General features: G+C 46.4%; 1 protein-coding gene and 1 pseudogene across 1 annotated transcript; both read left to right on the forward strand.

The window, feature by feature from the left end:
* Positions 1-987: 987 nt before the first annotated feature.
* LOC123065530 (uncharacterized) lies at positions 988-8,571 on the forward strand. The gene is made up of 2 exons (XM_044488789.1): positions 988-4,319; positions 8,234-8,571. Exon 1 carries the CDS (start codon positions 1,139-1,141, stop codon positions 2,285-2,287), a length of 1,149 nt encoding a protein of 382 aa, XP_044344724.1. The 5' UTR covers positions 988-1,138; the 3' UTR covers positions 2,288-4,319; positions 8,234-8,571.
* LOC123067534 (uncharacterized) lies at positions 2,846-7,553 on the forward strand (annotated as a pseudogene).
* Positions 8,572-11,494: the final 2,923 nt, after the last annotated feature.

Genomic DNA, 11,494 nt, shown 5'->3' on the forward strand with positions numbered 1-11,494 from the left:
TCCTAAGAATTCACCTCCTTCAGTATATTTTAATTTATATGATGAGGCTAAGGAAATGTCATTACATAATTTTTGCGCGGCTTGTAGAATACCCTTTGAGGGCAGCCTGGATGAACCACATCGTAAAGATGTGGATGGTTTTATTGACACTATTACTGTAGGGAATCGAGGAAGGGTTCCGATGCGAGAATCACTAGCATACATTTTCCTGTTTTATGCTACTTTGCCATATTTGCTAGTCGATGCTTAATTAGTCGTGGAAATAGTGGAAACTTCAGTATTTCTGATATTATTATTCTGCTCCATGCCTTATTTGGTGATAACACTTTTAGTATGGATGCCGTTATTGCTAAACGGTTAATCCTAAACCGTACAAAGGGCCCCATCTTTGGAGGTATCTATTCTGCACGCCTTTCTAAACATTTCGATATACCTATTAGGCATGATGAGAAAGAGGAGACACTGCTGCCCCCTACCTTTTTAGATTATAGGAGCATGGTAGTGCATGAGTTTATTGTTGACAACGATGATAAGATGCTTCTGTATAAGCTAAGATTTAATAAGAAACACAATTATAAGATACGTATTTCTCACCGATTTTACATTCATGTTCACACATTTATTCTAGTTGTCGGTGCTCATACTTTTTCATTGTACTATCCATGCTAGTTTAATTTCTTTTTTTAGTTTTCTTCTTGTGTGTTTGATAAACCTTAAGAAAAACCAAACAAATTAGTTAGTTTAATTTCTATGCTTGTAATAGTAATTAAAAGAAAACCCAAAAAGATTTCTCGTTCTTCTTTTGCTTGTTGGGAGCTTTCCCGTGTAAATAGTTTTATTTCTTTTCTTTCTTTTGGGGGTTGAGAAGAGAAGACCATATTGAAAATGTTTAGTGGCTCTCATATGCATGATTGTTGATTTAACTTAGAGCCCATATTACCTTGTCTTCTCCCTTGAATTGAATACTTGCAGAATCCAGTTTAGTCCAATGCACGTGCATTATTATTATTATCCATACCGTTCAGTCGTGCAAGTGAAAAGCAATAATGACGATATATGATGGACTGATCGGGAGGGAGCCATCACCTAACGCACGGGGTTATGAAAAAATTCCCTATCCGCCGATCCGCCGCCGCCGATGCGCTGTAGGAGGTCGCCCGATCCGCCGCCGCCGATGCGCTGGGCGGCGACTTTCTCCTCGGCCTTCCTCGACGGCAGGACGGACTGGCGGCCCGGCTCGCTCTTCCTAGATCGGCCTGCTTTCTGCTTTCTGCGGAATGGCGACGACAAGATCGAGGAAGGTCGACATCTTCGGACAGGGGAGAGGATTCAGAGCGGGACTGAGATGGTGTTACTGGATTGTGTCGTACGCGTCGGTGGTCGTGTCTTCCCAGAGCGACGGCGGCTTACCTTGGCTCCGGGTGATCTCTCCCGTGCAGTGGGGTCTCCGAGCTCCGGATCAAGATTCAGGATCCTAGCTAACGAGCAAACTGACGAAGACGAAGCAGGTCAGTTTGAGGAGACATCGGTGCCGGTTCAATCGGTCAATGCCGTACTCTCCTGTGAAGATCACGATGGGTCAGGGGATACCTGGTCGACGGTTGCTCGCCGGAAGAAATCAAAGGCGGAAATTGTCCAGGAATTCTGGGAGGACGTGGGATTTCCCGCCAAGGAATCACGCGTCTGGGAACGTCGGGATTCCGAGTCACCATCATCGTCTTCAGGTCAGATTCATTCTGGTTCGTTTTTGGCTGATCAGTTCTCGGATGATTACAGGTCTCAGCAGCGGGGTGTCGACGCCAAACCTGCGGCGACTGCGAAGTCCGCCCGTCGAGGTGTGCCCATCCGCCCTTGGAAAGGGCCTCTCCCGCGGCCGAGATCGCTGCAGCCAGTTGCGCTGGCGGTGTTCTGGCCGGAGCCGCCGGTGGCAACGAACGCGGCGTCAGCAGACAGAACCGCTGCAGCATCAGTGGACGAAACTGCTGCAGCGGCATGCTCCAATCAAGCGCTAAATATGGATCGGCCAATTGATCAAGCGAAGTCAGCGGGATGCATCAATCACGTGGACGCTGGAACTGGATCCATTGCTCTCGCGGAGGCTGGTGGGCCACAAGTGCGTGCGACTCCACGTTTGGGCCTTACTCTCAGAAGGACCGATCTGCTTCAAGGCTCACGTCGCCCTAGCACGCGATCCCCATCGCTCAGCCGCACCTCCTCCTTGGCCGCACCGCTTCGCTCCTACGCCGCCGTCCTGCGACAACCCTCGCCGGCGATAATGGCTAGCTGAAACATCGATGGTACCAAGGGACCCACGCCGGCCGGGACAGGAACGACGAACCCGATGATCTCAGCCGGATTTGGGGCTGCCGCCGGTCCGCTGCGCTTTGGCGTTCCACCGGCATACATCGCACCATCTGTCCCACGGGCTGCAGCACCGCCACCAGCGCCTGCCGCCTTCAGGGCTACTAGTCAACCAGCGTCCACAACTCCTGCTCGCTGCAACAAATACAAGCGCAAGGGGGGACGCCGCGATGCCGCTACCGCCGGTGCTTCCGGTGTCGTCCCTCCGGCTGCGCGACCTCCGCCACTGTTCCCGCCACCACCGGTTATCAACACCGCCCCTGCAACGCTGACTCCTGAGGCTACCAACATTGCACCGGTAGCTGCGGCCTCGACGGATGCCGCTGGACAGGGCCCTAAAGGGAAGAAAACTGGCATGTGGTGCTTCAAATGTCGTTCAGATGATCATCTCTCTAAGAATTGCACGGTGATACACTATTGTCATATTTGCAACAATTACAAGCACCCTATGCACCGTTGTCCTGTGCTAAAGCAACGAAGGCCCATGGCGTCGCTCGGTGGATGTGGTCTTGTAAACGCTATGTTTGTGCAGCTTCCTGACTCGCTTTTCAAGGAACATCTCGCACCGCCAACACTGCCGACTGCTCTTGTCACGATATCTGGTGGTTCTTTGTGCACTGCTGAGGTGGAGGTAGAGGTTGCTAAGATCGCCGCGGTCCAGTCATCATGGAAGTGGGAAGCCGTGCCGCATGGAGACAATGCTTTTCTAGTTTGTTTCCCGTCCCTCGAGATTTTGAAACGTGTGGCAGCTTTTGAGTACAATGTTAAATCACACGACGTGAAGATTGCATTCAGTGAATGGATAGCTGAGGAGGTCACGTCCGTTCTTCCTTTGCAGCCAGTATGGGTTCATGTCACCGGCGTTCCACCACCTCTCCGCCATTTCCTCGGTTTGTGGGCGGTTGGATCAATTATAGGGGCCACACAAGATGTTGATTTGGTTTCTTTGCGCCGGCATGGTATTGTGCGAATTCAGGTGGCTGTACATTCTTTGAATATTTTCTTCAAAGAGGTTGGATCTGTTGATGCTTCGGTCTCCTCGGATGTCTATGTTAAACTTAATGGATATCCGCTTCGGTTTGTTCTGGAGGAGGACTATGTCCCGGATCTTGACTTTATCCCACGAATTTGGGAACATCATGATGAGGGCCATGAGGACGGCGCTAATCAGGATGAGGATATGCCTGACAGAGATGCTAGCAAAAGGTCTAAAAATGTCCAAGTTGTCGGTGACAATACGACGTCGGATGCTCAAACTAGTTCAGCGGCTCCTATAAAGTCTGTACAGAGATCAGTTTATGCAGTGGAACCGGGCTGTTCGGCCGGCCGGCCGGACGTGATTGTGGCTCCAACGGGACTGCCCATAGCTGTTGCTACTCACGTGAATGAAGTGGACAATGAGCGGTCCACGGCTGCATGTGCCATACAGGCCGTGGCTGTGGATCAGGGCCGGCCTATGGCTCTTGGCTGCATGCGCCATGCACCGCTCACCGAGAGTGGTCCAGTCACCCACACGAGCCCGGCGCTCAAGAAGCTAGATGTTGCTGCCCCGACGCTGCATGCAGCTGCAACGCATGCTTCTGCCATGGCTTCAACGCGAATAGAGCCGGTCGTGGGTCCCGTTGCGCCTCCAGCCACATCACCGGTTGGCGGGACGAAATCCTTGACGACGCCACCAGCCACATCACCGGCTCGGGCGGCTGTCGCCGCGGTTTCACTGGGCTCAGCACCTCATTCATCACCGACCGCTGGGACTGTACAAACACCTCCGCCATCGTTAAAGTCTACGCCAAGCGCTACTCTGTCGCCGATGGGTACTATGTCTGGTGGCATGACCACGCCCCTTCGACGTAGTAACCATCACTCCCTTGCTGCTGATGGTTCCTTTGTAACTGATGAGCACTCCCTTGCGAAGGCAATGCGTCGCCAGGCCTTGAGAAATTTGGAACCCACGCCAGGTACCTCATCCACTCAATCTTTTCTTTCTTTTTCAGATACTCGTATTACTAGTAGCTTAAAGAATGTTGATGTATCTATGGGAAAGAAAAATAATGAAATTAATCTGTCGGTTGGGGCACTTAAACACATGGAGATTGACCGTTTAAGGGTTTCTCCGAAGTGTAATAACGCCCTACCAAACCCCGAAACCGAGGACGATGATGAAGCGGATGCCAAATATGATGGTCCGCTAATCTCGCACTTGGTTGGTGAGGTTACCGAGGTGGGTTTAGATGATGCAAGACCTAGGTCAATGTTTTGTGACTTCATAGTGTCTTCGCGGAAATCTAAATCGCACTCCTCTAGAAAGAAACAGAAACCGCCCAAGAAGGCGAAAAGTTCCACACCAATTCGAGTTTTCTCATGAGAGGCATGTTTTGGAATAGCAGAGGTCTCTCAGACTTGGCTAAACATAAACACATCGGTGATTGTGTGCGAGAACACGAATTGGATTTTGTGGCAATTTCTGAGGCTGGTAAATGTGACTTTCGCCCACACGTCCTCGATCACCTATCAGGTGGTTTCGACTACACATGGCATAGTCTACCAGCTCGTGGAAGGTCTGGAGGAATCCTTCTTGGGATACAGACCACGACCATGGACTTGTTGGCTTTTTCGACCGGTGATTTTCATATCAAATTTCACCTACGAAATAGGGCTGATAATTTTACATGGAGCCTAGTCGCAGTCTATGGGGCTGCCCAAGATGAGCATAAATCTGCTTTCCTCCGTGAACTAGTGAACCTGGCTAAGGATAACCCGTACCCAATGCTTATTGGAGGGGATTTTAATATCCTTAGGTACCAGGAAGAAAAAAATAATGACCAGTTCGACACTCATTGGCCTTTCCTTTTCAATGCTGTGATTGATAGTTTGGATCTTCGGGAGGCCTGTATGTCGGGGCGGCAGTTCACTTGGGCTAATAACCGTTCTATGCCGACGTATGAGAAGCTCGATAGGGTACTCATGGATACCGAATGGGAGCTTAAATTTCCTATGGTAACCGTGCGAGCCCTAGAGCGTATCGAGGCATTATCGGATCAAGCACCAATCATTCTTGATTCTAATTCTACGAGTCATTCTGCCCGTCGCCCTTTCAAATTTGAATTGGCATGGTTGCATCGGGATGGTTTTGTAGACTTAATAAAGAGTGTTTGGGACAGGCCCGCTGTTGGTCGTACACCGATTCAGAGATGGAATTATAAAATAAGGGCCATGAGGCAACACCTCTCTGGATGGGCTAAACACACCATTGGATTGTACAAAAAAGAAAAGCAGCGCCTCTGTACCATCATTGATGACCTCGACAAAATTGCAGAGACACGTACCTTATCTCAACAAGAGATTGAATTGAAAAATCAATCTAATGAGAAGGTTGCCCGTCTATTGCGCGAAGAGGAGATCAAATACTACCAGAGGTCCAAAGCTGACTTCATCCTATTGGGAGATAGTAATACAAAATACTTCCAATTGGTCGCCAATGGTCGACATAGGAAGAAATGTATTCATAGTCTCCAACAGGATGAGGGGCGGATCGAAGGTCAGGAGGAGCTCAAAAAGTATATCACCAGCTACTACAAATCTCTTTTGGGGCGCCAGATGAAGGGAATGTCACCCTTGACGAGGCCCGAATAGATGATATTTCACAAGTCACGGTGGAAGAGAACAATATCCTCACGGCACCTTTCTCGGAAGAGGAGGTGAGAGTGGCGGTGTTCCAAATGGAACACAACAAAGCTCCAGGCCCTGATGGTTTTCCCGCAGAATTTTATCAGAATTTTTGGGATATCATCAAGGCTGACCTTCTGGAGTTGTTTAAGTGTCTTCATGCCGATCAACTTGACCTATTTAGGCTAAATTTTGGTGAGATTGTTTTGTTGCCGAAAATTAAGGAGGCCGAACGGATCCAACAGTTCAGACCCATATGCCTCCTTAATGTCAGCTTCAAGATTTTCACCAAAGTAGCTACGAATAGGTTAAACTCGATAGCTGACCATGTTGTCCGGCCATCTCAAACGGCCTTCATGCAAGGAAGGAATATACTAGATGGTGTAGTTATCCTTCATGAGACCGTCCACGAGATGCACCGAAAAAACATGAGTGGAGTGGTATTCAAAATTGACTTTGAAAAAGCCTATGACAAGGTCAAGTGGTCTTTTCTCCAACAGGCCCTAAGGATGAAAGGTTTCTCTGATAAATGGTGCAAGTGGATCCAAAATTTTGTAACTGGAGGTAGTGTGGCCATCAAAGTCAATGATGATGTAGGTCATTACTTTCAGACAAAAAAAGGACTACGATAGGGTGACCCCATGTCCCCAATGTTATTTAACATTGTTGCTGACATGTTGGCTATTCTGATTGAGCGCGCCAAGTAGGATGGACAGATTGCGGGAGTAGTGCCACACCTTGTGGATGGTGGCCTCTCTATTTTGCAATATGCCGATGACACGATTCTTTTTATGGAACATGACCTAGACAAAGCTCGAAATCTGAAGCTATTGCTTTCAGCGTTTGAGCAAATGTCGGGCCTCAAAATTAACTTTCATAAAAGTGAATTGTTCTGCTTTGGAGAAACCGTTGAGGCGGCGGCCGATTATGCTAACATGTTTGGTTGCGCACTTGGCCAATTCCCGATTAAATATCTGGGAATACCGGTACATTATCGGCGTCTCACCATTGCGGAGTGGAAGCATGTGGAGGAGCGTCTAGAGAAACGGTTGAGCAGTTGGAAAGGAAAACTACTCTCAGTTGGTGGTCGGCTGGTTTTGATTATCTCCGTCCACACAAATATGGTTCTCTATATGCTTTCTTTCTTCCAACTCCCAAAAGGTGTCCTACAAAGACTGGACTACTTTAGATCCAGATTCTTTTGGCAAAGAGATGGTGAAAAGAAAAAATACAGGATGGCCAAATGGAGCATGGTTTGTAGGCCTAAAGACCAAGGTGGCCTTGGAATTCATGACCTGCAGGTCAAGAATGAGGCCCTTCTCAGTAAATGGTTATTTAAACTTCTTACCGAGGATGGTGTTTGGCAAACCATGTTGCGCAACAAGTATCTAGGCCAAAAGGCGGTATCCCAGGCATATTGGAAACCTGGCGACTCGCACTTTTGGGCTGGCCTAATGGCGGCAAAGAAACATCTCTTTTGCTTTGGGTCTTTCGCGATAAAGGACGGGTCGGAGATTCGTTTCTGGGAAGACATCTGGCTAGGCAATGCCAGTCTCAGAGAACAATATCCAGCCTTATATAACATCGCTCGCGATAAGAATAATACTATTGCGCACGTGCTCGGTTCTTCCTCGCCGAATATTTCGTTCAGGCGGGATTTGATTAGGCCCCGACTTGTGTCATGGCATAATCTTTTATCCCGGCTGGATTCGATTAACCTGACACAAGGTCGGGATGTGTTTCGCTGGAACCTTACTACATCAGGGTCTTTCACAGTGGACTCTATGTACCGTGCACTCACGCATTCTGAGGTACCAATGAGTAATAATAAGAAATTTGGAAGTCTAAGATTCCACTAAAAGTGAAAATCTTCATGTGGTATCTTCGTGGGGGTTGTGTTAACCAAAGACAACCTCGCACGGCGCAACTGGCGAGGGAGTAAGAAGTGTTCTTTTGTACTCATGACGAGACAATCAAACACCTCTTTTTCCAATGCAAGTTTGCACGTTCTACGTGGTCAGTCATCCAAATAGCGTCAAATTTGTATCCGCCCACAAGTGTTGCCAATATTTTTGGTCATTGGTTGGACGGTATTACAAATAGGTTCAAAACGCTAATAAGGGTGGGAGCGTATGCCTTAATTTGGTCGCTTTGGCTATGTAGAAATGATTTGGTTTTTAATGACAAAAATGCTTCTCCTCTACAGGTTATTTTCCGGTGTACGCACTCGCTACGTACGTGGTCTATACTACAACGGCCGGAGTACCAACCGCTGTTCATGGCGGTGTGTACGCGATTGGAGCAGGTGGCTACGGAGGTTTTTTTTCCCAACATGGGTGGCAGCATAACCTACGGATCGAGCCACCACCTTCTTCGACATAGGCATAGTTTCGGTCTAAAAGACTCTACTGTTGCCGGTGTGTCGATTTTTATTTCATGAATTTTGTCAGAATTCTGGATTTGGCTGTGTGCATCTTAGTTATGCAGAGGCCAGGTGTTACTCATAATGCTTGTATCCGCTTGATGCTACATTTTGAGATAATAAAGTCGCCCTTTATCGAAAAAAATGATGGACTGATCGAGATGAGAGAAGCTGGTATGAACTCGACCTCGCTTGTTTTTGTAAATATGATGAGTTCATCATTCCTGATTCAGCCTATTATGAATAAACATGTTTGCAATGACAATTAGAGATTATAGTTGCTTATGCCATGCTTAATTAGCTAGGAGCTTATAATGGTTTACCTTGCGTGCCAACATGCTATTAAAATGGTTGTGATGTGGTATGATAGGGTGGTATCCTCCTTTCAATGATTCGAGTGACTTGACTTGGCACATGTTCACGCATGTAGTTGAAACAAAATCAACATAGCCTTCACGATATTTATGTTCATGGTGGATTATATCCTACTCATGCTCGCACTTGGTGTTGATTAATTTTAATGCATGTTCATGGCTGTTGTCGCTCTCTCAGTTGGTCGCTTCTCAGTCTCTTGCTAGCCTTCACCTGTACTAAGCGGGAATACTGTTTGTGCATCCGAACTCCATAAACCCCAAAGTTATTCCATATGAGTCCACCATACCTTCCTATATGCGGTATTTACCTGCCGTTCCAAGTAAATTTGTATGTGCCAAACTCCAAACCTTCAAATGAAATTATGTTCTGTATGCTCGAGTAGCTCATGTATCAACTAGGGTTGTCTGTATCTTCCATGCTAGGTGGGTTATTCTCAAGAGGAGTGGGCTCTGCTCCTCATTCACGAGAAAATGGCTGGTAACCGGGATGCCCAGTCCCATGCTCAAATCAAATCAAAATAATTAAACAAAACTCCCCCAGGATTGTTGCTAGTTGGATGCACCCGTTGTTTCGGGCAAGCCATGGATTGATGCTTGTTGGTGGTGGGGGAGTATAAACTTTACCATTCTGTTTGGGAACTGCCTATGATGTATGTAGCATGGAAGATATCGAGATCTCATAGTTGTTATGTTGACAGTGAAAGTATACCACTCAAAATGTTATTTATCTCTATTTCAAAATCGAGCTCTAGCACCTCTACAAATCCCTGCTTCCCTCTGCGAAGGGCCTATCTATTTAATTTTATGTTGAGTCACCACCCTCTTATTTAAAAGCACCCGCTGGAGAGCACCGCTGTCATTTGCATGCATTACTATTAATTTATATTGGGTATGACTATGACTGGATCTCTTTTACCATGAATTACAATGTTTAGTCAGTCCTTGATCTTTAAAGGTGCTCTGCATTTATGTTTTGTGGTCTCAGAAAGGGCTAGCGAGATACCATCTTGTTATATCATATTATGATTATTTTGAGAAAGTGTTGTCATCTGAGATTTATTATTATTGCTCGCTAGTTGATTATGCCATTTATATGAGTAAACATGAGACCTAAGTGTTATTGTGAATATGGTTAGTTCATAATCTTTGCTGAAAACTTGAATGCTGACTTTACATATCTACAACACCAAGAGCAAACGGAGTTTGTAAAAGTTTTTCTTTATCACTTTCAGTTTATCAACTGAATTGCTTGAGGACAAGCAAAGGTTTAAGCTTGGGGGAGTTGATACATCTCCAACGTATCTGCTTTTCCAAACATTTTTGCCCTTGTTTTGGACTCTAACTTGCATGATTTGGATGAAACTAACCCAGACTGACGCTGTTTTCAGCAAAACTGCCATGGTGTTGTTTATTATGCAGAAAACAAAAGTTCTCGGAATGACCTGAAAATCCATGGAGATAACTTTTGGAAAATATAAAAAGTACTGGCGAAAGAATCAAGGCCAGGGGCCCACACCCTGTCTCGTGGGCCCCCTGGTGCTCCACCGACCTCAACTCCAACTCTATATATTCCGTTTCACGGAGAAAAAAATCAGAGAGAAAGTTTCATCATGTTTTACGATACGGAGCTGCCGCCAAGCCCTAATCTCTCTCGGGAGGGCTGATCTGGAGTCTGTTCGGGGCTCCGGGGTGGGGGATTCGTTGACGTTGTCATCATCAACCATCCTCCATCACCAATTTCATGATTCTCACTGCCGTGCATGAGTAATTCCATCGTAGGCTTGTTGGACGGTGATGGGTTGGATGAGATTTACCATGTAATCAAGTTAGTTTTGTTAGGGTTTGATCCCTAGTATCCACTATGTTCTGAGATTGATGTTGCTACGACTTTGCTATGCTTAATGCTTGTCACTAGGGCCCGAGTGCCATGAGTTCAGATCTGAACCTATTATGTTTTCATGAATATATGTGAGTTCTTGATCCTATCTTGCAAGTCTATAGTCACCTATTATGTGTTATGATCCGACAACCCCGAAGTGACAATAATCGGGATACTTCTCGGTGATGATCGTAGTTTGAGGAGTTCATGTATTCACTATGTGTTAATGCTTTGGTCCGGTACTCTATTAAAAGGAGGCCTTAATATCCCTTAGTTTCCATTAGGACCCCGCTGCCATGGGAGGGTAGGACAAAAGATGTCATGCATGTCCTTTTCCATAAGCACGTATGGCTATATTCGAAATACATGCCTACATTACATTGAGGAAATGGAGCTAGTTCAGTGTCACCCTATGTTATAACTATTACATGAGGAATCACATCCGACATAATTATCCATCACTGATCCAATGCCTACAAGATTTTCACATATTGTGCTTTGTTTATTTACTTTTCCGTTGCTACTGTTACAATTACTACAAAACTGCTATCTTTACTTTTGCCACTGTTACCATTACTATCATACTACTTTGCTACTAAATACTTTGCTGCAGATACTAAGTTATCCAGGTGTGGTTGAATTGACAACCCAACTACTAACACTTGAGAATATTCTTTGGCTCCCCTTGTGTTGAATCACTAAATTTGGGTTGAATACTCTACCCTCGAAAACTGTTGCGATCCCCTATACTTGTGGGTTATCAGGGCACAACCCACCAGGGCGCGCTAGGGC

Source organism: Triticum aestivum, chromosome 3B (assembly GCF_018294505.1).
Source record: "Triticum aestivum cultivar Chinese Spring chromosome 3B, IWGSC CS RefSeq v2.1, whole genome shotgun sequence".
Classification (NCBI taxonomy): Eukaryota; Viridiplantae; Streptophyta; class Magnoliopsida; order Poales; family Poaceae; genus Triticum; species Triticum aestivum.

Bases quoted from the DNA above. Each gene is read 5' to 3' on its own strand.
- LOC123065530 (XM_044488789.1), top strand. From the start codon at position 1,139: ATGCGCTGTAGGAGGTCGCCCGATCCGCCGCCGCCGATGCGCTGGGCG.